The sequence below is a fragment of the Bos mutus genome, chromosome 10 (assembly GCF_027580195.1).
Source record: "Bos mutus isolate GX-2022 chromosome 10, NWIPB_WYAK_1.1, whole genome shotgun sequence".
Lineage (NCBI taxonomy): Eukaryota > Metazoa > Chordata > Mammalia > Artiodactyla > Bovidae > Bos > Bos mutus.
In genome coordinates, this window is record NC_091626.1 from 41755380 (window position 1) to 41780903 (window position 25524).

Sequence of the window (25524 nt, forward strand, 5' to 3'; positions counted from 1 at the left end):
GAGGGTGGGAGGGAAGGCAGGTGTATCTAGGTGTGTAATCTGTAAGGTAGGCTGGGGATAACCTTCCTATTTATCACTGAAATCGTGGACTTAATCATGTCACCAGGAAACTGCACTCAGAACTTGAACGTTAAAAGGAAGCAAAAACTGACTTAAATCTTAAGAGTGCATTTTTGGCACTGCCGCTCACTCCGGATCCAACAGGACATCCTCCTCCCTAAAGGGTTGGGAGGAGGCGGGCGCTCGCGGTCTGATTTAATTTTGAGCCGCGCCACCCGCCGTCCCCCGTCACGTGATGGCCTGCCGCTGTCGCGTCGTTCAGTGGGGGCGGTTCTGCCAGGCGCCGGGCAGGAAGGGAGGCGGCTGCAGTGCTATTCTTAAAGGGGCCCGAGGGACGGCGAAAGGCTACTGCCGGCCGGAAGGAAAATGGTGAGTTGCCACTGGGGAGGGCGGGGGCTGGCCGAAGGGCCGGGTCAGCCCGTCGGACTTTCCTGTTTGCCAGAGCCGGTATCGGCGGGCATCGCCCGGGGTGGGTCGGCGGCCGCTTCCGGCCGGCTGCTGGCGGGTACCCACAGTCGGAGCCTTGTCTTCTGCCCGCCGCCGCTGCCGCCTCGCCCAAGAGCAGCAGCATCCTGCCGGGCCCGCGGTTGGCCCAGCTAGCGGGCTCGGTGACTAGGGTGCGGCCAGTAGGGATGGGTCGTGCTCACCGAATCCTTCTGGATGGAGAGTCACAGCCCCTACGACGAAAAATCGGAGGGGCCAGGGGGTCTGGCCCAACTGAGGGCTCTCTCAAACGCTGGCTTCTCTGTCAGGGCCCAGGGCCAGGCCTGAGGGGTCGGTGGGCGCCGAGCCCTTCCGCCTGGCAGCCTTTGGGGGAGGGTTCGAATTCTGATTCCATTCTCTCGGCCTCGCCTTAGCCTCTGTCTCTTCCTTCTCCTGGCCTGGCGCTATGGATTTCTGCTTATCCTTGCTTGGAAATCTTTTGACCCAGTGCTTTGGCGCTTGACCTTTCAGTGATTGTCAAAAGCTTGGTCTTTCGTGGTCTGGGGGCTCTGGTTTGACTCCACGCTCAAAAATAGTGGAGAATTAAATCAATTACCCACGAGGATCTCCTGGATCTTTCCCATCGGGTTTTAAAATATGCTTTTCTTTCATTAGAAGCAAAACACAAAAATCCCACTGTTCTCCTCTCTGACCTCCCACTTATTGCTCAACCCACTTCCACCGAATTGTCATGGTCACTAAAGCTAAGGGACTCTCTCTTCAGTTCTCATCTATCTTTTCTGATCTTTCAGCTGCATTCTGGGTGTTGACAACGCTCTCCTCTTTGAAGCATTTTCTTTCCTTGGATGTCTCAGATACAGAACTGAGGGCTTCTCCTGTTGTGGGTCTGTCTGTGTCCCATGTAGTCCTCCTTCCCTGTGCTACGTCACAAGTAGGAATCCTGGGCTCCATCCTAATGCTTCATTTTCCATTCTGTATTTTTTCTCCTTCCTTTCTTACCTACACTCATAGCTTCAGTTACCACCTACCTGCATATAGATGACTTGGGAATTTGTATTGCAGACCTTGCTTCTGAGATCCAGCCCAGATTTGTATATCCTACTAGTTAGCATCTCCTTGGAGAAGGAAATGGCAACCCACTCCAATGTTCTTGCCTGGAGAATCCCAGGGACAGGGGAGCCTGGTGGGCTGCTGTCTATGGGGTCGCATAGAGTCGGACACGACTGAAGCAACTTAGCAGCAGCAGCAGCAGCAGGCAGGAAGCCTTTACCCACTTGAGTGTCTCAAAGCCCACTCGATTTATCCAAAATAGAATGCATCTCTTCCCCTTAAACCTAGTGTTCCTTAACTCAGTGAAAGGTAGCACCATTTAAGTGTTTTACATAAGCAAGAAGTTTAGGAGTCACCTTTTTTCCTAATCTGCCCTGCCTAGTATTCAGTCTGTCACCAGGTCCTTCGTGGTGGTTCAGAGAGTGAGCTAGATAGAGTCAGGCTGTCTGGCTAGAATCCTGGCTCCCCTAGTTGCGTAACTCTGAGGAAGATACTTAACCTCTCTTAGTCCTAGTTTCTTTCACATTGGGATAATACAATACTCATCTAATGGGATTGTTCTGAGGATCGATGAAAAGGACATAGCACAGTGTCTTCTTATAGTGTTTAATACATGTTAACAAGTATTAGCAGAAATTCACCTACTTCTCTTTCTTTTCATCAACATGTCTAAGCTGTGTTTCACTTCTCACCTGGATTAGCCTTGCCAGTTAAATAGTCTTGTTCTCTGCAACCTCTCTGCCTATTTCCTGCATGCAAATCTGATTCTTTTCCCTGCTTAAAACACCTTGGTGGCTTCCCTTTGCTCATATAGAGACCAAAATACTTAACATGACCCACTGCACCCTATGTAGTCCAACACCTGCCAACCTCCTCTTGTACGTGTTACAGCTCATTCTCTGTGCTTGAATCACGCTGGCCTTTGGTTATCTTATATGTGCTGTGCTCACTTTAATCAAAGGATCTTTGTATAGGCAATTTTGGTCCTTTAGATGCCTTTTTCAGGCAGGCTTCCTGTAACTGTGCTGTTTAGCTAGTCATTAAGTTCTCAGCATAGAGTTTCTCTCTTTCCTAGCTCTTTTCCTAGTTGTTATACAAACAAGTGTGTGTTTTTTTGCCTGATGATTTTGATGTAGACCTATTCTCTAATAGACTTTATAAGCTCTTTTAGGTCAGGCCCACAGTTTAAATCTATTTTATATCATTGTGTTTCTAACACTTAGCACATCCTGACATTCATTAAATGTTCATTGTGTGGATTATCCAATAAATGACTACTTGAGTTCAAGCTTCCCACTTTGTGTGTTATTTACTGTGTAGTGTTGCTTTCAGGGTGTTATTTTTAAATGCATCTATTAACTGGAAACTGTTAGAGTTGGCTGAGTTGCATTTCTTTTTCTTGTAGGAAGGAGTTTTTGACCTTATGGTATTGGGAGGAGTGAGAATGGGAAAAAAGCTTTATAGATTCAACCACAGCATGTTTTTCACTTGGTTTGCTATCCGTAAGGTGTCAGAATTGCACAAGCAGCTCTGGGTATCAGAACCTTAAGAGTCGTGACAAATTGCTCTTTGCCTACAAAAATCTAAAGTATTTATTAGTTTCTACTAATGGGCTCTGCCTTTGGTTTTGGTTGACAAGAGATTGGAAGTTCTAGTTTTCTGATTTGTGTGTCTTTCTTGAAAGACAGGAAAAAACCAACTAGGCTTGAATACTGTAGGAACCTCGTATGACTTAGCATTTCTTTCTCTAAAGAGAAGTAAAAGGATGGACATACATGACTCCTGCAGGAGCTTAATTTATTGGAAAATATGTATTGGTGGGGTGTATTTTCTAACTCTAAATAGCACATTCTGTGGTATATCACAGCTTATGTATTACCAGTGTTATGAATTTAAAGGACAACTTAAAATTGATGGCCATTTAATGTTGTAACATATGCTCTTATTTACCCAACACAGGGTGAAAAAGCAGACTTTTATTTAATTTTAACTTAAAATTTGAATCCTTAGTTCTTTTGGACTGTAATGAGACACTTGTATTTGGCATTGGTCTCAAAACTCTTAATTTTCTGAAGAATTGGAGGGGGAAACCCCATATATGAAGTAACCAAAGAATGTGGACCTTGTTTGGAACCTGACTCAATCAAACTGACTGTTAAAAAAGAAAAGAAAAAAAAGAGGGAAATTTGAACTTTGAACTCTATGTGAATAAGACTAGAATTATTATTTTTAGGTGACATATTATTATTGTCTCTTTAAGAATTTCCCACAGTTTGTTGTGACCCACACAGTCAAAGGCTTTGGCATAGTCAATAAAGCAGAAGTAGATGTTTTTCTGGAACTGTCTTTTTCTATGATCCAGCGGATGTTGGCAATTTGATCTCTGGTTCCTCTGCCTTTTCTAAATCCAGCTTGAACATCTGTAACTTCACAGTTCACGTACCGTTGAAGCCTGGCTTGGAGAATTTTGAGCATTACTTTGCTAGCGTGTGAGATGAGTGCAATTGTGCGGTAGTTTGAGCATTCTTTGGCATTGCCTTTCTTTGGGATTGAAATGAAAGCTGACCTTTTCCAGTCCTGTGGCCACTGCTGAGTTTGCTCGCATATTGAGTGCAGCACACTCACAGCTGAAACTCCAATACTTTGGCCACCTGATGTGAAGAACTGACTCATTTGAAAAGACCCTGATGCAGGGAAAGATTGAAGGCGGGAGGAGAAGGGGAGGACGGAGGATGAGATGGTTGGATGGCATCACCACTCAGTGGACATGAGTTTAAGTAAAATCTGGGAGTTGGTGATGGACTTTGAGGCCTGGCATGCTGCAGTCCATGGAGTCGCAAAGAGTTGGACACGACAGAGTGACTGAACTGAACTAATTATTATTGTCTGTGTTTTCAATGGCACGTATTATCATTTTATTAATATGTATTAAAATATTTGTAGGTAAAATGATTATTGACCTTTGCTGTGTGATGGTCCATGGGAGCAGTTCTGAGGGTTTTGGATGAGATAAGATTAGCTATGTGTTGATAATGGTTGAAGCTGAGTATTAAGTGCTTAAGATTTCACAGAATTTCTCTAATTTTCTATGTATTTGAACTTGCATACATTAAAGAAAAAGATTTCCATCTTCCTGCTTGCAATTAAAAATTCATTTGTACCACCTGACCCTAACTCCAACTGAAGAGTGCTTTTGATGATTTCCTTGTCAGGTTTTTGGAGAAGAGTCTCTTAATATTTTTTCATAATTTATAAAAGGTTCTTTGAGTTTTTATATTTGTTTCATCTACTTTTGCTCTCATATTTCTTAATAGCTCCCTTTTTTTGATTCCCATAGTTACTTAAGACATAAAATAGTAGTTGGTCTTTACTCTTATGGTGATTTATTTTCCATTCTTTTGCTTAGTTTTGGTTTTTCATAGTTGTGCTGGACTCAAAAATGAACTAAAGCCTTATTAACTCTTAAGTGCAATAAGATGATTTTCCTGTTCTTCCTGCATAGTGAAAAATATTATACTTCCTAACAGCCATGATCCTTGACTTCCTATATTCTTCCCTTCCTCTCCAGTTCTAATGAAATTGCACATATCTAGTTCTTTGAGATATTTAGTAGTCAAAGAGGAAGTTAAAGTATACCCTACATATAAGATGAACAAATGGGAATAATTTAATGCCAACGCAAAGCTTGGTAGATTTAAAAGTTCTTTAAGCGTTCATGTGTTTCATGTTAATACATAATTATGTTTTACATAATTATGACATTTGTACGTGACCATATACCTTCTTAAAGGTATTAAGTTTTATAGCTTTAAGGTGTACATATATGTTGGAGTCATGGCATTTGATAACTTTTTCTTTTCTAGAGTGAGTCTTTGGTGGTTTGTGATGTTGCTGAAGATTTAGTGGAAAAGCTGAGAAAGTTTCGTTTTCGCAAAGAAACAAACAATGCTGCTATTATAAGTAAGCTAAACATGATTGTCTTCATTCCATGGTCTTAGTTTGGTTTTATCCTTTTATTCTATAGCTGCATCCAATAACCTGAACCTTTAGAAAGTAATTTGTCTCCTTCTGTTTTAATTCCCAACCCTGTCCCCCCTACCCAGCTCCTCACCCCCCAAACCTGTTAGGTCACTTTAAAAAGTAAGTAAGACTTATTGTCAGAGAACAGAGGTAGAGTGTTTCACCTCCCCCTCACTGCCGGCACAGCTCTGGAGAAGATGATCATTGTCTTGGGCACTTGGTCATTTGTAGTGCCCCATCCAGTTCCATCCTTTAACTTATCTGGGGACAAAAACACCCTGGCCATTCATCCTCAAGCAGAAACCTTTGCCCACACCTAAAGTGATAAAGTTCAGCATTGTGTTCAAAGTGATTTGAGGTCTTACTTCAATTCTAGACTTGAATTCTAGTTTCATGGAGAATACTTTTAAGTGTCATTGACTTTTGATAATGGAAAGAGTGATTTGCATATTGCCTCTTCCAGTGTGAACTATATGTGATGTTATGTAGCTTTCTTTTGTAATATTTAATATGTGGGTAATGATTTAGAAAGATGAAGAATGAAGGGGTGAGAATGTAAAACTATATATACTAACAGAGATACATCTGGAAGATGTGAATTGGTGAGGCGGTGACAGCTTGTTGAATTATGGTTCTTTTACAAACAAATACTACAACGCGGGCATACAGTTCTTAGAAGTGACAAAGTGTGTCAGTTCCATTTTACCACAAAGAGTAAAGCTATTTGAGATCATATCGTGTCTCACAGGATTTACTATGAAATTAGTGCAGAATCAAAAATGGTAACTTTCAGGGTGATGGAAAAGAATAGAGGCATAGGTTATCTAAACATATTTCAGTTTGGCTTCAGAGTGTGTTACATGTATTTGAATAGAGATATCACTGCTCTTTGGTAATTCACTTTCTCGGAACATTCATCCTGCACCATGAAATCCTGACTCTTGAGAAGCTGGGAACCTGGTGATTGTTCTGTCCTGACCCTTGTCCACTTTTCGCTTGTAGTTCTAACCATGTTCAATAAGCCAGTCTCAGTCACAGTGACCTTTTCAGACCTTTTCTCATCATCCAAGAGATTGGGTTTGAATTGCAAAATTCTTCATATACACAGTAAATGTAAGGAGTTGACATAAAGTTCTAAATAAGCAAATTAGGTGCTGGGAATTATGGGTAAAAGCTTTTAAATGCTGACTGCTTGAAAAGCAAAGCTAGCTAACAGACCATAAACTAAAACTGCAAATGAGTTGTATGCTTGTGTTTCTTCATGTTTTAATTTTGGATACCAATAAAAGAGCTAGGAATCTGCGGGTTGGGTAGATCAAGGTCATGTTAGAACCACAGTTTACTCATACTATATTTTTATTTTAGTGAAAATTGATAAGGATAAACGCCTGGTGGTGCTGGATGAAGAGCTTGAGGTTTGTTTAAACAGCTAAATATAGCTTTATAGTTAAGTAATTATTATCACTCAAAAGATGTAACGTTAGTTACATGTACTTCTAAAGTTAGTTCTAAACCATTGTACGTGTTCATTATTCATGAAAAGCACATGTTAATTATTATGCAGTGGATTGTCTTGCTAATATAATCACCTTCAATAAAGCATTAATGAAATCCAGGTCATAAGCAGTAGAAGTTAGGGCTACATGTCTGATAAAAACTTGCTTCTAAGTTGGTTGGCCAGTAATTCTCTATAGCCTGAGTATTTAGATTGTCAAGTTAAGTAACCAATTTAGAGTGAAAAGAAATTAACTTTTCCCCCCTGAATCAGATACTGTTGTTGCTCTGAGGGGTTGGCTTATCTCACTCGGTGTTTCCTGACAGTTGGAACATGAGCATAGACTACACTGCCTCTCAGCCCCATGTTTTGTTAATTAACAGAGCTAAGCTGAGTGGGTTGGGGTGGGCTTTCATTGGATTGAGGTTTTAATAACCTCAGCTTATGTACAGTTTAGTAAGATAAAATGTTATGATGTGGTATAAAGTTATGAATTTATACCTATTAGCAGAATGGGTCCTCAGTATATCTCTTAAGAATCTATGGATAAGAAAATGGTTAAAAGTTGTTTTCTTTATGGTGCTAGGGCATTTCACCAGATGAACTTAAAGATGAACTACCTGAGCGACAACCTCGATATCCTTTTCTTAGTGCTTTAAAAAGATTTTATTTTTACTGGTCAAAATTTTATTTATGAAGTTCATTTGTTCAAATTTTAAGGTACATTTTTTACAAAATTTTCTTCTACACCATGCATGCTAAGTTGCTTCTGTCATGTCTGACTCTTTGCAACCGCATAGACCATGCCTCACCAGGCTCCTTTGTCCATGGGATTTTCCAGGCAAGAATACTGGAGTGGGTTGCCATGCCCTCCTCCAGGGGATCTTCCCAACCCAGAGACTGCATCCATATCTCATGTCTCCTGCATTGGCAGGTGGGTTTGTTACCACTGGTGCTACCTTGGGTAGCCCTACACCATGGTCACGACCAAATTAAAATGTATATACATACTGGAAAAGGCCCCAAAAGTTGATGGATATTGTTTATTTAAATTCCTTTTATTGTTGCATATAATAAAAATTGAGAAAGAAAAAAATCCACATCAAGTCTATACTTTTAATAAATTTATTTGTGAGAGTGTATGATTTTATGATTTGTCTTTGGGGCCCATTTATAATTTTGTGGCAAGATAATGAATAATGAAAGTGACCTAAATGAATAGGATAGAAATTTGCCACTCACTGGCTCAGCAGGTGTGTGTTGTCCTTCAGAACTTTGTTGATAAGTACTTGTCTGAAATAGAGCAATAATTTTAGTTTCTTTAACTTGAGAAAAACCTTCATTGTGTATAGTTATAAGTATCAACATGATGATGGAAGAGTTTCATACCCTCTGTGCTTTATTTTCTCCAGTCCTGTAGGTAAGTGAATTTCTTTAAATAGTACATATCTGGTTCTGATTAAATTAAACCTTTTATCCTAGATGAATTTTATGCTTCTTTTAAGGATGGAAAATGTTGAATTAATTGTACTGTGTGTGTGCACACGTGCACATGGGAATGCATCCCTAAAAAGAAGTTACTATAAAAACTTGCTTTTTTTTAGGTTGAATTCCTAGAAGTGTAGTTGTTAGGTCAAATTGTATATGTATTTTTAATGAATTTGAAATGACATTTTAAAATATCAAAAGTACATTTTCTTCTGTATTTTAATTTTATTTATAAGTATGTAAACTTTGTGTAGGATTAGGATATATAGTTGGTTTATCCTTAAAATAGTAGTTGTCAGTGATATGTCCATAATCTTGAGAATAGTCTCAGAGTAGCTTACATTGGATATTAATATGGTTTAGTGGTGTTTAAAGTATCCATTATCACCAGAACTCCCTCTGCCACCACCATTCAAGCCCACAATAAACTTTCAGCTCACTGAACTCCTCCTTGATCTTTGTTATTTGTATCATATATGTAACACTTTAAATATGCTGAAGTGTCTTTTAATATGTAAACAGACTGTACATGTTTTTCAGAGCCAATCTCTTCACCCCACTGACCCAACTACCTCCCAAAACTTACATGTATTAGGTATCTCTAAAACTGATCTTGATATTTAACGTCACAATAAAGCTAGTGCTGAAAAATTTTGAAGTATTCGCAAGGCTCTGAAAGTCAAGATCTGTATAGATCTAGCCTCATTTATTTTTGCTGACCTAAAGCCTTGTTCATTAGTAATACCTCTATTTCTCTTTGTGCAGATGGTATGCAGTATAACACTCTCAAGCCCTTACATATTTAGACAGGACTTTTGTAAACTTGATAGCATAGGAAATCCTAAATGTGTCTTTTATCAAGTAAATAATGAAAACTCATCACTGTTTAAAAATTTAAGTCTCATTTCTACTCTGATCTCTCTCTTCCAGGATGTAAGCCTGAACAACAGATGATGTATGCTGGGAGTAAGAATAAGCTAGTCCAAACAGCTGAACTTACCAAGGTGGTATTTATATTTGACTAACTTGTTGAGACAGTATTTTCTTTTTGTAAATGGAGCAATACCTAAGTAATCTGAAGAGTTCAGTATTTCTTTATGTAGGTGAAAGTTATTTAGAACAGAGCAGTAATCTAGAGTTTTTTTACTAGTTGGAAATAGAATGATATAAATATTTAACCATAAGTGCAATTTTTGAGGGCTTCCCAGGTGGCTCAGTGGTAAAGAATCCACCTACCAGTGCAGAAGTTGCAGGAGACATGGTTTCGATCCCTGGGTCAGGAGGATCCCCTGGAGGAGGAAATGGCAACCCACTCCAGTATTCTTGCCTGGAAAATTCCATGGACAGGAGCCTGGCGGACTATATCCAGAGGGTCCAGAGAGTTGGACATGACTGAGCACATGTTTTTTGAATGAAAATTACACATTGATTATAAGAACTCACATTCAAAATGTAGGCCACTTTAGAAAACTGTTCAATCTTTTGAGACTTTTTAATTTTCCATAATGTAATCTCTAGTAGGTAAATTCAGCATTTGAAGCTTCTCTGAGCCCTTTACCATAGACTAAATGAACCAAATTCTGTGCAGGGATTCCATACTCTGCAGTTAACTGTGTTGTTTCTAAATCTAAAATAAAATTTTCAAGAATGCTTATTAGCTTTATTAAATTAGAACATTCTGTTTCATATAAGACACCTGCTTTAAGATTTAATGTGTTCCTACTTTATGGCATTTTTGAAAATTAAAGGTAAGAATGGTACTTACTCTCAAACTTTTAACTTCCATGTTTTAGTTTGAGTTGAAAAAGTATATACATTTAAGGTCTAGAAATAGAATTTTACATCATTGGAATTTTAATAATTCTTTCAGGTTTTATTTTAGGGACAGTCTCAGTGTTTCCCCCTTGGGTGCTTAACCCAGGGGTTGGTTTTAAGTACCTTCTGCTTTTTCCCTTTAACCCACATGATTGTCACCAATACCACCAACTTATAGACATTACTTTCCCTCATTTGTACCATAGGAGTACTCTAAAGTGACTCTGGGTGGCTAGAAAGGAGCTCTGCTAACAGCCTCATGTCTGTTCTAATCCCAGGCATGCCCTAAAGTGTTTGAATTAAAGTGAAGTCGCTTAGTCGTGTCTGACTCTTTGCGACCCCATGGACTGTGGCCTACCAGGCTCCTCCCTCCATGGAATTTTCCAGGCAAGAATACTGGAGTGGGTTGCCATTTCCTTCTCCAGGGGATCTTCCCAACCCAGGGATCGAACCCAGGTCTTCCACATTGCAGGCAGACTATCTGAGCCACAAATTAAGGCATGACAATTTACAAGTTACTCTTATATATAATCTGATTGAATCCTCCCCACAGCTTTGTAAGTTGATGGTGAAACTACTGTTCTTAACTGTAATGAATGACTTACTGAGGGTTGCACATCAATACATGTAAGATCTAGGATTCATTCGTAACATCTAGCCTGAAATCCCATTCTCCCTGCTGTATTACGTCATCTTTTTATGCCCATTTTACTTTGTGGGCTTGTGTGTGTTCAGATTCTGGCTGGAGGTTTTTGGCTATGGACTACTAATCTAAAACGCCTGGTGTTTCCTCCTTTGGTAGAAGATCAGCACAGATTCTTCGAGTTCCTAACTGGATTGATTTTAGTTGAGTACCCTTGGGCCTCTCTTTTAGTGGGTAATATTTACAAAACTACTCTTTTAGAACATTTGTAGATATGTGCTTTTAAGAGAGTTTTGATTTTATGCCATCTTGACTGCTAAACTTTGGTAACTGAATCCCTCGCATTTAAGAAAAAGTGAAGGTATATCTAATTTACACAGATTAAGCCATGTTGACTGAAAGGAAGGAGAATTTGGTATTTAATACTCAAATATGCAACATATTTGATTTTTTTTTCTTAAGGTATTTGAAATAAGAAATACCGAAGACCTAACTGAAGAATGGCTACGTGAGAAACTTGGATTTTTCCACTAATGTGAACTTCTGTGTTCTAAAGTATTTATGTATTAACCTGACCATACTGGAACCAGACATAAATACTTATTTATGCCTAAAAATGCACTGTTATTTACAGTTTGTTACCTGCAGTAAAGAAAAATTCTCATTTGTTCAAAGTTTGAACAAAGAGGAAATCATCTTCATAGTAATGAAACTTTGTAAAGTGTTTCCTTATATTTGTAATTGTTAGGTGGACTACTTCTCTCCAGGGACTTTTTGCACTCTTGTGACTAATTTCTATAACTTACAGTTCAGAATTTGTTACTATTTACAGACACCATTGGAAAGTGGTTATTAGATTGTGATAGACAACAGTTGCCTCCTTTTGACAAATACTGGATATTAGCAGTTTATATATGAAAATAGCATATTATCACTTGTCAAATCTTTGAAATCAATTTGGGATAAAAGACTTAAGTGACCGAATTTTGAGCCATGAATAATAATTTACTGTAGTATAATCTGCACTACAAATAGTTTTTCCATCAATTCCATGCCTTCTTTAGTTTTCTATATCTTTTTAATCAAGTCCAGAAACTTTTCATCAGTTGCTCATTTTTAAGGTCTGAAAGTTAGATTTTATAATAAAGTTATGACTATTAGGTTTTCTCTTCATGGGAAATAGCATTTTAGTCTTAGAAACTGATGGATTGTAACTAATCATGGGCTTCATTTTTAGTTATGTCATTTCTAAATAATCTTAAGTCTAGGTTAGTAACACTTTATTTATAAAGGACCTTTTAATGTTGTCCTGTGAATACTAGTTATTTTACATGTGTTAATACTGTGCCTTTGATTTGTTAGCTTTAAAGTTAGTTGAAGACTTTACACTGCCAGTATTCCAGATTTGGTGAAATTAACACTTTTGTAAAGGGTCCAAGTAAAACAATTTTCTAATATGTGTATCTGAAATTTGTAGTAAAATCAAGTTGATATTTTAAAAATTCCAGCTGTCTACTTGCATTGGTGAATATATGGCAGTTGAAAGTTATAGTTTGGGACATATTTGTGATTAGTTTTGTGCCGTAGGAAAAAATTGCTTATCTTAAAACTTGGCCATAGTTAATAACATTAACGCATTGATAGAAATCTCATCTTATATCCTCAGTGTCAGAAGTTATTCTAAACTGGACACCTGTCTTGTTAGATGATGGTATCCTTGGCATTTTTAAAGCAAGGATTCTGATATATAGTGTACTTTAAAAACATATAAGTAACTAAGATTCTTTTGACATTAATTTGACAAAAGGTCTTGAGAATCTAAAGACCACCCAAATTTGGTGAGTTAATTCTGATATTAAGAATATCTTAATCATTTCAAAGCTAGCAAAGGCATTTTATTTTTAAATTTTGGTGTATCTCCCATTCGTATGTGCTTTGCATTTTTTTGAGGTTTCTGTGCCAACTTTAATAAAGAGGTAAAGATAGTTGGAATTTTTGTAATATGGGATCTTCTATTCCCAACACTGTTTGGCTTCACTAATCTAAAAAACAGGAAGCAATAGGAAGTTAGTTGGAGATGAGGAAGTGCTACAGGGGTATTTGCTTTGGTAACTGAATGGGAAGGGTTCTTAATTCCAATTTCCAGAGAGAGAGCGAGCTTCACCCAGGAAGTTTAAGAATTCTTTAAACAGCTATTTTGATACTGGAGGAAAATGCTTATAATTCTGCATAAATGCAAATGTAATCCAAGTGAATGGAGACTTTTTCTAATGTTTTTGAATGAAGGAAATGAGATTTTGTTTCATCGGGTTCACAGCAATAAGAGAATCTAGGGCTGCAAGAGTGTGTTTTTGTAGTGAGGTTCCTTCTTTTGTCTTGCATGTTTTAAGTGTTTTTTTTTTTTTAATTTAATTGGAAAGTCCTCTATAATGTCAGATAATATTGACCTTCATACACAGAACTCTTGGTTCCCCTGTTCTCTAACGGGGAACTGTGATGAACGGTATGCTTTTCTGAGCTTGTCTGACTCATTATTGATATCAATATGTATTTTTGCAAGACAATAGGTTAGGGGATCAATAGAACATTTTTTTACTTCCATGGTCCTATAGGGAGAGTTATAGATCCTTTACCCTAGAGTATTCTCTGACTTTTATATAAATTTTCCTTTCGTCTAACCAAATTTTTGCATTGTTCTTTTTTTTTTAAGTATATTTCCTATATAATCTCTTTTTCTGCCTTCTCTCAATTAGTAACTCCAGATTTCATAATTCCAGTTTTCACATTCCACTCCTGGTACAGCCATTCCCATTCAGCCTTAAGTCTTAATCTTTCCTTTTTGGCAGCAGCTTTTTTCCTGGGAACCTCCTTCATGGTCTTCTAAGTCAGAATTAGTTTTGAAATTGTTGGACTTACATACATTCTGCATAGCATCTGATGTTGTCAGAGTAGAACCGACTAGTAATCACAGCATGTTTTTTTAGTATGGTTTTGTGACAACATAAATGACATATGAAGAAAACTGTTCTCAGGTTACTATGCTGAAATTCCAAAATGTCAAGAGTTTTGAATAGTATTCACTTTGTTCTGGTATTGAAGCAATTATATTAGGGAAAAAGTTGTTTGACTGTTTTTGTTTAATTGACTTCTAAAATAAATGTTCAAATTGTCTATTTCTAAAAAGTTTACTAAATACCTAGTGTGGTTAAACATACTCTTGTTTGAAAGGGTGTTGCTAAATTTTATATTGTCATTACTAAATGATCTTTGTAACAAAATGTCTGTCAGCACTTTTCTCTTCCTTTTTGTCTCCTATTTTAAGGAGTCAAATGTAGCCATAAACTGTATCCTGGTCTGACACTTAAAATTTTTTCCAGTTAAAGGAGTGTATTGCCAAATTAAATTTGGCTGTCCTTGTTCCCCATCCACATAGATAGTAAGGAAGGTGTACTTAAAAATATATTTGGACTGCTTTAAAACATGAGCAGTGTCGTTAATCCATAATGTGGACTAGTAATGAAAAGATATTTTCATAAGAGTTTAAATGCTGATATTTGGTGGAAATAGAGAGTGACTTGTAACCTATCAATTCAAATATTCTTAATACGGTTGCTTTCCCTGTTTGTTCAATAGACTGATAATACTGGAATCTACAGAATTTGAGCCTTTACAACTTATGTGAAGAAGTGTCTCAAACATTTCTGGACAAATCTTATATTTCTGGAAGAATGTAAATCTCTCGGGCCACTTAACACCAGTGGTCCCAAGTTGAATATTCTTGAAAATTTTGTTTCCTCTTAGGCTGTTTGACATTTCAAATCAATGATCATCTTCCTATGATATTTTAAAACAACTACATTAAGGTTGTGATAGAAACTGTGTTTTCTTTTTGGAGTATAGTTCATACATGTGTAATTACTTGAATATTGTTTGAGATCACTAACATGCCAGGGTAGTGCCCACTGATTTAGATGGTCCAATGTAATCTCATTCAGGAGGCTTGAAACATTAATGGTTTAGTCTTGTGAATTTTAACAGTTTTCCTGTCATCGTTTAACAAAATCAACAGCTGGCACAACTTCTGAAACTGAGGTTTCAGTCTGTGCGAGTTCATATTGCATGTTTATTTTGGACAGTCTTCTGTTAAGCATGGTGCTTGTACTGGTTTAAATAAAATGTTAACATGAAAGGACTTCTAGCTTTTCATTTTTTTACTCTCCTCTTTTCTCTTTCAGAGTTGCTGTTACCTAACTGGCTTAATGGTGGCATCCGTGTGAACCACACAAATTCAGTTGTTTACTTTATCTGGAAAAACTGAGAGGCAGAATAAGCAAATTACTAGGCAAAAGTGGGATGAGGGGAGGGGAAATATAATGAGATTATAAACATTTCTAAAACTTAGTCTGATACTAAAATGGTTAGTTTGTGCGGGCAGAGGGCATTGTTTCAAATGATGACCCCTTGCTTTCAAAGGGAAAACTAAGAGGGGCTGTATATTTTGTAAGAAATCAAATTAAATAGAAATTTTATTGAATATAGTATATCACTATTTATTAAACATTCATAAAGAGCCATCCTGCCTATATTACAGACTAATGTCCATAGTTTGTGTATCATGGGTGTCTATTGAATGAATACAAATCAACAATACTTACGTGGTGTTCAGACTTGACCATATACCTCTTGTGACGACTGTGTGTTATAGTAGAGTCACAATTTGTTGACAGTTGTGAAAGGAGTTATTTATGCCTTCCAATACTCAAGAATCTCACAAGGACAGTTGGCCAGAGTGAGGAAGTGTCTTCTCAAATTTGGCCATTCAGCTGCTCAGCCAGCCAGCTCCAAAATTTTTTCACCTTCACTGTCTTTTTGTCCTTTTCAGTTTTCAGCAGCAAAAAGCATTTCTAATCGCTTACCCTCACAGTGAAAGCCCACTCTCATCTGCATGAGGGCACACCCTGAGTGGATAGTCTCTCCTTGTGCAGTACATTTTTAACTATGTGGAAAAGCCAGTTAAAGATCTTATCATGGAGCTTCAGGGAGTTTTCACAGTTCTCTTATCCTGAAAGTTCTCTGCTGAGGTAACCTTTTTTTTCCAATTACAGGGAAGAAAAAGAATGTCTTGGTTGCATCCAAGAGTCACCTTGTAGTACCCAGAAAAGCAGGAAGAAGGCTGTGTGTGTGTGTGTGTGGCTTTTAGTCACTATTACTTATAGGATTGACTATAGATTCTGTTACTATGGAATTAAGTCCTGCAGTATTTTGACCCATTCCTGCAGTGGGTAATGGAAACTTCAGTTCAGTTCACTCGCTCAGTCATGTCTGACTCTGAGACCCCATAGGCTGCAGCACGCCAGGCCTCCCTGTCTATCACCAACTCCTGGAGTTACTGAAACTCGTGTCCATTGAGTTGGTGATACCATCCACCCATCTCATCCTCTGTCGTCCCCTTCTCTTCCTGCCCTCAATCTTTCCCAGCATCAGCGTCTTTTCAAATGAGTCAGTTCTCTGCATCAGGTGGCCAAAGTACTGGAGTTTCAACTTTAGCATCAGTCCTTCCAATGAATATTCAAGACTGATTTCCTTTAGGATTGACTGGTTGGATCTCCTTGCAGTCCAAGGGATTTCCAAGTGTCTTATCCAACAACACATTTCAAAAGCATCAGTTCTTCTGTGCTCATCTTTCTTTATAGTCCAACTCTCATATCCATACATGACTACTGGAAAAAACAGCTTTGACTAGACAGACGTTTGTTGGTAATGTCTCTGCCTTTTAATATGCTGTCTAGGTTGGTCATAGCTTTTCTTCTGAAGAGCAAGTGTCACTGCAGTCACCATCTGCAGTGATTTTGGAGCCCAAAACAATAAAGTCTGTCCCTGTTTCTGCTTCCCCATCTAATTGCCATAAAGTGATGGGACCAGATGCCATGATCTTAGTTTTTGAATGTTGAGTTTTAAACCAACTTTTTCACTCTCCTTTTCACTTTGTTCAAGAGGCTCTTTAGTTCTTCGCTTTCTGCCATAAGTGTGGTGTCATCTGCATATCTGAGGTTACTGATATTTCTCCCGGCAATCTTGATTCCAGCTTGTGCTTCATCCAGCCCAGCGTCTCTCATGATGTACTCTGCATATAAGTTAAATAAGCAGGGCAACAATATACAGCCTTGACGTACTCCTTTCCCGATTTGGAACCAGTCTGTTGTTCCATGTCCGGTTCTAATTGTTGCTTCTTGACCTGCATACAGGTTTCTCAGGAGGTGTGTCAGGTGGTCTGGTATTCCCATCTCTTTCAGAATTTTCCACAGTTTATTGTGATCCACACAGTCAAAGGCTTTGGCATAGTCAATAAAAATAGATGTTTTTCTTGAAGTCTTGCTTTTTCGATGAACCAACCCATGTTGGCAATTTGATCTCTGGTTCCTCTGCCTTTTCTAAAACCAGCTTGAACATCTGAAAGTTCATGGTTCATGTACTGTTGAAGCCTGGTTTGGAGAATTTTGAGCATTACTTTGCTAGCATGTGAGATGAGTGCAATTGTGCAGTAGTTTGAGCATTCTTTGGCATTGCCTTTCTTTGGGATTGAAATGAAAACTGACTTCCAGTCCTGTGGCCACTGCTGAGTTTTCCAAATTTGCTGGCATATTGAGTGCAGCACTTGGACAGCATAATCTTTTAGGATTTGAAATAGCTCAACTGGAATTCTATCACCTCCACTAGCTTTGTTCATAGTGATGCTTCCTAAGGCCCACTTGACTTCACATTCCAGGATGTCTGGCTCTAGGTACGTATCTAGGTCATGAAGGTCTTTTTTGTATAGTTCTGTGTATCCTTGCCACCTCTTCTTAATATCTTCTGCTTCTGTTAGGTCCATACCATTTTTGTCCTTTATTGAGCCCATCTTTGCATGAAATGTTCCTTTGGTATCTCTAATTTTCTTGACGAGATCTCTAGTCTTTCCCATTCTATTGTTTTCCTCTATTTCTTTGCATTGATCACTGAGGAAGGCGTTCTTATCTCTCCTTGCTATTCTTTGTAACTCTGCATTCAAATAGGTATATCTTTCCTTTTCTCCTTTGCCTTTCGCTTCTCTTCTTTTCATAGCTAGGAACAGCACATCCCAGTAATGGATAGCACATCCCGATATGCCACAGACCTTTGTTAGGTAGAAACATCCCCGCCACTGATCTTGCTGAAGGGGCAAGTCTAGGCAGCCATGATTTGTCCCACATGGTGGTGCTTTCCTGTCCTTAGCTCCCTCCCGATCCTCAGTACACACAAGATTTGTCCCCAGAGCCACCTGCCTCAGTGGCTGTTGTTGCATGTGTGTGTGTGTGCTCAGTTGTATCTGACTCTTTGTGACCCCATGGACTGTAACCCCCCAGGCTCCTCTGTTCATGGGATTTTGCAGGCAAGAATACTGGAGTCTGTTGCCGAGATGTTGCCTAACTGGTACCAAACACTGAGCTGGGCCAATTGCTTTCCCACTGTTCATCTTGTACTTTATAATGAATAGTTCAATTCCTGATAACAGGACCATGTTCTCATTCTCTTGAATAAGGTTGTTAGCAGTGGGAACTGAGCTTCAAAGAATGCTATTAGATGGAGAAGAAGCCAAGTGCAACCTACAGAGTAGAGGGAAAGAAGATGCCAGCTGGGAAGTATAGAATGAAGCAAGTATACAGCCAGCAGCTGAATCATGTTAAAGATGGAGCCCTGAAGGGCTGTCTCCTGACTTCTAGATTCCTGGAGCCCCCTTTGATCCAGGGCCACTCTTCAGTGCTCCCCACCTTTCTGAGGCCTGGTTGTTTGGTCATCTTTTTCTGGGTTCCTTTGCGTGTCTATCCTTCCTAGAAAGCCTCCATTACTTTTAATACGGATATGTCTGTTCACTTGCATAAAGTACCTACCTCCAGCACGACCTTTGTTTTCATCTGCCCCTCTCCCTATAGTTACGCTATCTCCAGCCCAACTTGTGTACAAACATGCCCTGGTCTCATCCCCCACCGACAGAAACACTTGCCTACCCTGCTGCTGCCTGCCAAAATCAGTAGTCTTCAAAAAGCATCCGAAATGCCATGTAAACCATGACGCCTGCTGTCCATTGAACCAAACATATAGCATCTTAAACACACAAAAGAAACTTGAACAACTAATATCATTAGAGAAAAATTAGAAAGTATAAATAAGCAGATACCACCCTTGTGGCAGAAAGAGTAGAAATAAAGAGCCTCTCGCTGGAAGTGAAAGAGGAGAGTGAAAAAAACTGGCTTAAAACTCAACATTCAGGAAACTAAGATCATGACATCGGGTCCCATCACTTCGTGCCAAACAGAAGGGGAAACAATGGAAACAGTAACAGTAAAAAAAAAAACAGTTTATTACTTTATTTTGGGGGCTCCCAAATCACTGCAGATGGTGACTGCAGCCATGAAATTAAAAGATGCTTGCTCCTTGGAAGAAAAGCTATCACCAACCTAGACAGCATATTTTTAAAAAGGCAGAGACATTACTTTGCCGAGAAAGGTCCATCTAGTCAAAGCTATGGTTTTTCCAGTGGTCATGTATGGATGTGAGAGTTGGACTATAAAGAAAGGTGAGTGCTGAAGAATTGATGCTTTTGAATTGTGGTGTTGGAGAAGACTTGGGAATCCCTTGGACTGCAAGGAGATCCAACCAGTCAATCCTAAAGGAAATTGGTCCTGAATATTTATTGGAAGGACTGATGCTGAGGCTGAAAGTCCAATAATTTGGCCACCTAATGAGAAGAACTGATTCATTGGAAAAGACCCTGATGGTGGGAAATATTGAAGGCAGGAGGAGAAGGGGATGACAGAGGAGGAGATGGTTGGATGGCATCACCAACTTGATGGACATGAGTTTGAGCAACCCCTGGAAGTTGGTGATGGACAGGGAAGCCTGGTGTGCTGCAGTCCATGGGGTCGCAAAGAGTCGGATGTGACTAAGTGACTGAACTGAACTGAAGAAAGTACAAATAAGCCAAAGGTAGAAAAGATCTACCACTTGGAGAAACCCAGTGACATTTTTGTATATCTCTTCCCTTGTCTCTGGAGGACTTCTCTGACTCCATAGCATTTCAGGTCACTGTTAAGAATTATGGAAATAGGACTTTGCTGGTGGTCCATAGGCTAAAATTCCATGTTCCCAGTGTATGCAGGAGGCTCGGGTTCAATCCCTGGTCAGGAGACTAGATCCCAGTTGCTGCAACTAAAAATCCCACATGCGGCAACTAAGACACAGAGCAGCCAAATAAGTATTTTAAAAAAAGAATTAAAGAATTATGCTCAGTTTTTCAGGTAATAAAAATTCCAATCTAATGTCAAAACTTCAACATCTTACTTTCTTTAAAGCTCCCTGTCTTCCCTCTCCTTTGCCTCCACTCCACCTCCTTTAGGCTGGGAAACCCGCAGCCATGGGGCTCGGGGTGTGGCCTGTCCCTCATCACTGCCTTGCTTTCCTCCTCCATTCACTAGTCTCTCTGGGTCTTTGGGGATTAGAGGAAAGGGGCAGAAAGGAAGCAGAAAATGACTTATTGTTCTGGTGGAAATGTTATCCGGAGTTGGTGCCCTCTGGGGTGATCAGTGTCAAATACTAACTCTTTTCCCTCATGAAATGATTTTGTGGGTTCCTTACCAATTCCGCCAGTGGAGGCTTTGGCTGCAAGATACTTGACTCAGGTCCTCCTCCTAGAGCTGGTGACTTTACAACTTCCCTCCCAGCTCTTGGCTTCTAGGAGTCAACATGTTACTCTCCCTTTGTTTTTCCAGTCTGGCATCTTGAGCAGGGTCCCTGGTTCGGTTCCCTTCCTCAGGACCCATATCTGACCTATAAAAAACATGTGTCTTTGCCTTGCTGCTGTTGGTGAAGTGGGGAAGGGGTTAGAATTTGCTTCTGACCTCAGGGTCAGCTCTCAGATCTAGCTCTGCATACCTTTCTGGTCTCATTCTCTCCTGTTCTAGCCTGCTACATCTGAGCCAAGCTGCCTAATTTTTGTCCTTCTATAATAGCAAGCTCAGCCTTTCTTACTTGCTGTAGCTTCTTGGGAAGATTGCCTACTCCCCGTGTCTACTCCTCACCACATCCCCTGCAACATTCCTGTGGCTGAACCCTTTTTTTCTGAACTGAGTTTAAATGGTGTCACTCAGAGGCTTTCCTATCATCCTTCCTAAGGTGGCAACACATTCACACTCACATTCCATCTGTTCCCATTCTCCAGACAGCACTTAACCACCATCTGATATTTTTCTAATTTATGTAACTGGTCTGATGAAGTCTTCTCAAATGGAATGGTATAACAAATTTTTGGTTGTTTTTAAAAACGACTATCTCTGTTCCCTGTCAAGCTTCTCTTTTCCCCCCAGTTAGAAAGCTTCCTTAATGATATAACATTTCCATAATATGTCAGTCCCTTAGTTGTTCAAAGTTTCTGTTCTGATACTCAGATGCAGGTCTGTTCCTTTTAAAAATTCCATCTCAGCGCAGGCTAAACTTGTGACTGGGGGTTGGCGGGAGGGGGGGTTGGGGGGGGTTGGGGGGAGTGCCTGGCCTCAGTCCCCTTGCTCTGCGGCTTTCAATCACCCCCTTGTTTGCTGATGGGGGAGGGAGGAGACAGGCAGGGTGTTCGCTTATGTGCCTGCCCAGATCAAGCTGACTATTCTTCTGGTTGGGTTTCTTTCTTTGAGCATCTCATGCTGCTGGTGGATAGGTTGCTTCTGGATGTCACTGCTTCTTTGTTTAACACCAACTAGCTGTGGTTCCAAGAGTAGGGTAAGTATTCAGATGATGATTCTTTCCTAGGGGTCATCCTTTGGATTTTAAGGTAACTTTTGGGGGTTTCTTCATGATTACTTTTTCTACAACTTTTGCTTTTACTGGATTAATAATGATCATTTCCCCCATCTTTCTTTTTTTTTTTTTTTTTTAATGTGTCCATTGCTATTCCCTCCCCCAAATACCCCAACAGATTAATCAAATGCCTAGAGCAATGCTTCCAAATGCTTCAGCACGTAAGAAAATCTGTCGTTCTCCTTTCCTCCTCGGAGCCCTGCTTCCCCGCCTCCCATTCTCTTTCTAAATCTGCACACGCACTGGATGCTCTAGAGGCATGAGGCCAGCTGTTGTCCTGAAGTTTCCTGCTCTTGTTCGTTAGTTGAAGCCCCTTGGATAGAACCCACATATTCCTTATCTTATTAACTCATTACGCTGAGGCTCATGGCTTGTGGGAGGAGAGCTTTCATGTTTCTGAAAGTGTTTTTCCTCCGTACTCACAGTTGATTTGTGGTTTGGCTGGTGAGCCAGGTGTTTTTTGTTTCTTCCTTTCCCCACCCTGGTCTCTGCCCTCAGGAGGCTGATCTTTAGGAACTATATAAACTGGTTCCCTTGCCTTTTGGTTTATTCTTGAGTTCAGCCAGTCTTTAAGGAGGATAGAGAGTGAAGGGAGAGTATTCTCTCAGTCACTCCATTAGGGTTTCTTCTCCAGGGTACAGACCTCCATTGAAAATCATTTCTAGGACTTCCCTGGCTGTCCAATGGTTGTGACTCCTGCTTCCAAGGCAGGGTGCTCAGGTTTGCCCCTGATCAGGGAACTAAGATTCCACACGCTGTGTGGCCAAAAAATCATTCCTGCACTCCATGGTAGTTCTTGCCGTATGATATGCTTTTCTCTGAATCCTGATAACCACTACCTTCTCTCTATCCTTGGGCCTGGTGGTGGAAACAGCAAAGATTTTAGGACTGCAGTATCGCTTCCCACTCTTTAGTAATTAATAGTCCTTCTTCAAATCTTCCTCAAGTCATTTGAATTTAGAGTGTCATCTCTTTTCTGGGTATTAAATTGTAGGGTAGAAATCACTTTCCCTCAGAATTTTAAAGTCATTGCTCCTCCACCTTCTACCTTCAATGTGCTGTTAAGAGTCTGTTGCCTGTTGAACTCTAATATTTGACAAAAATATTAATTAACAAGGAAGGGATAGTCTCTTCAATAAATAATGTTGGAAAAACTGGATATTCACATGTAAAGGAATGACATTGGACCCCTATCTAACACCACTTACAAAAATTAACTTGATATGAGTTAAAGACTTAAATATAAGACCTGAAACTATAAAACTCCTAGAAGAAAACACAGAGAAAAAGCTCCTTGACTTTGGTCTTGGCAACAGTTTTTGGATATGACACCAAAAAGTGTAAGCAACAAAATAAAAAATAAACAAGAGGGACAACATCAGCTAAAAGCTTCTGCACAGCAAAAGAAACAATTAGCAAAATGGAATGGCAGCCTACAGAATAGGAAAAAATATTTGCAAACCAACTATCTGACAAGGGATTAATAGGCAGCATACATAAGGAAGGCTGAACACCAAAGAATTGATGCTTTTGAACTGTGGTGTTGGAGAAGACTCTTGAGAGTCCCTTGGACTGCAAGGAGATCAAACCAGTCAATCCTAAAAGAAATCAATCCCGAATATTCATTGGAAAGGCTGAAGCTGAAGCTCCAATACTTTCGCCACATAACGTGAAGAGCTGACTCATCAGAAAAGACCCTGATGTTGGGGAAGATTGAAGGCAGGAGAAGAGGCCATTAGAGGATGAGATAGTTGGATGGTATCACCAACTCAGTGGACATGAGTTTGAGCAAGCTCTGGGAGATGATGAAGGACAGGAAAGCCTGGTTGCAGTCCATGGGGTCGCGAAGAGTTGGGCACAACTGAGCAACTGAACAACAACCAATAAGGAACTCATACAACCCAGCAGCAAAAAACCTCAAACAATTCTATTAAAAAATGGGCAAAGGACTTGAAAGACTTTTCTCCAAAGATGACACACAGATGGCCAACAGGTACAAGAAAAGATGCTCAATATTACCAGTCATCTGGGAAATGTAAATAGAAATCACAATGAGATATCACCCTGGGCCACTTAGAATATGTGTGTGCTCAGTCATGTCCAACCTAGCCTGCCAGGCTCCTCTGTCCATGGGATTTTCCAGGTAAGAATACTGAAGCAGGTTGCTATTTCCTTCTCTAGGGGATCTTGCCGACCCAGGGATTGAATCAGGGTCTCCTGCATTGGCAGGCAGATTCTTTACCACTGTGGCACCTGGGAAGGTGCCTGTTAGAATAGCCATCATAAAAAAGAGGTAAAAACCATTAGCAAGGATGTGGAGAAAAGGGGAACACTTGCGTATTGTTGGTGGAAATGTATACTGATATAGCTACTATAGGAAACAGTGTGGATATTCTTCAAAAAATTAAAAATAGAATTACTGTATGAGTTAGCAATTCCACTTCAGTTATCCAAAGGTAAAGAAATTACTTTCCTAAAGAGACATGTGCACCCCCATGTTGATTGCAGCATTATTTATAATAGCCAATGCATGGAGACCACCTGAGCATCCACTGATGGATGAATGGATAAAAAAATATCACACACACCCAGCAGAAGATTATTCATCCATAAAAAAGAAAATTTGATCTTTTGCAACAATAGTCAGGGACCTTGACGGCATTATGCTAAGTGAAATCAGACAGAGAAAGACAAAGAGTGTATGATTTTACTTGCGTGTAGAATCTAAAACAGCTGAACTCATAGAGAGTAGAACGGAAGTTGCCAGGGGCTGGGGGTGGGGTGGTGGTGGGAAATGGGCAGATTTTGATCAGAGGATATAAACTTCCAGCTATAAGATGATTAAGATTTAATGTGCAGCATGGTGGCTGTAATTAATAGTACTGTGTTATGTACTTGAATGTATTGATGTACTGTTAAGAGAAAATGGTAATTATGTGGAGATGACGAAGGTGTTAACGAACCTTATTGGGTTAATATTGCAATATATTTGCATCAAATATTCATGTTGTATATCTTAAATTTATGTATAAGTCAATAATATCTCAATACAGCTGGAAAGAAGGATTTTAATATACATTAGTTTCCTTTCAATCATTTCCCATGTATTTCAGAAAGATAATTGTATATAGTATGTATCCAATTGTATGAGTAATATAATATATACATTTCCCATTTAAAAAGGTACTATTTATAAACATAATTAGATAAATTTATAATATTTTTCTAGTTCATATGTCATGGTTTAGTTAACAATTCTTTTATTGTTGGGATATTCTGGTGGTTTCCAATACCATTGCTAGGGATATTTTTTGTGCAAAAGGCTTTTCCGTGCTTTGAGTGATTTTCAAGAGGGTTATTATCCTGAGCTGGGATCCCAATGGCTATGGACAAGGGACCCTTGCCAATACAAAATGTTTTCCTTTACTTAAAGTACTACCTAATTTGATTTAATAAAATGGCTATCTTTATTTTAAAATTGGCTTTTTCTTTGATTACTAGAGAAAGCTGACTATTTTCTCATGTTTGTTAATCAACTGCAGCTGTAAACTATGTGATACTACCCTTTTTCCATTTATCTGTTTGGGGTTTATTACTGATTTTAGAGAGTTTTCAATGTACTTATGTATCCTTTGTCTTTTTTTTT

The 25524-nt window shown here is 39.3% G+C and overlaps 1 protein-coding gene across 2 annotated transcripts; it reads left to right on the forward strand.

The window, feature by feature from the left end:
- The first annotated feature begins 292 nt into the window (after positions 1-292).
- On the forward strand, positions 293-15207 carry GMFB (glia maturation factor beta). 2 transcript variants are annotated; one of them, XM_070377813.1, is made up of 7 exons: positions 293-429; positions 5418-5514; positions 6940-6989; positions 7656-7705; positions 8404-8489; positions 9488-9561; positions 11478-15207. In XM_070377813.1, exons 1-7 carry the CDS (start codon positions 427-429, stop codon positions 11547-11549), a joined length of 432 nt encoding a protein of 143 aa, XP_070233914.1. In that variant the 5' UTR covers positions 293-426; the 3' UTR covers positions 11550-15207. The 2 variants fall into 2 exon arrangements, with proteins under 2 accessions (XP_070233914.1, XP_005905115.1); XM_005905053.3 differs by having other exon boundaries at positions 8407-8489.
- The last annotated feature ends 10317 nt before the right edge of the window (positions 15208-25524 follow it).

Bases quoted from the DNA above. Each gene is read 5' to 3' on its own strand.
- GMFB (XM_070377813.1), top strand. The intron at 6,990-7,655 runs GTTTGTTTAAAC...TTATGGTGCTAG, and splicing joins TGCTGGATGAAGAGCTTGAG to GGCATTTCACCAGATGAACT. The intron at 8,490-9,487 runs GTAAGTGAATTT...TCTCTCTTCCAG, and splicing joins TATTTTCTCCAGTCCTGTAG to GATGTAAGCCTGAACAACAG.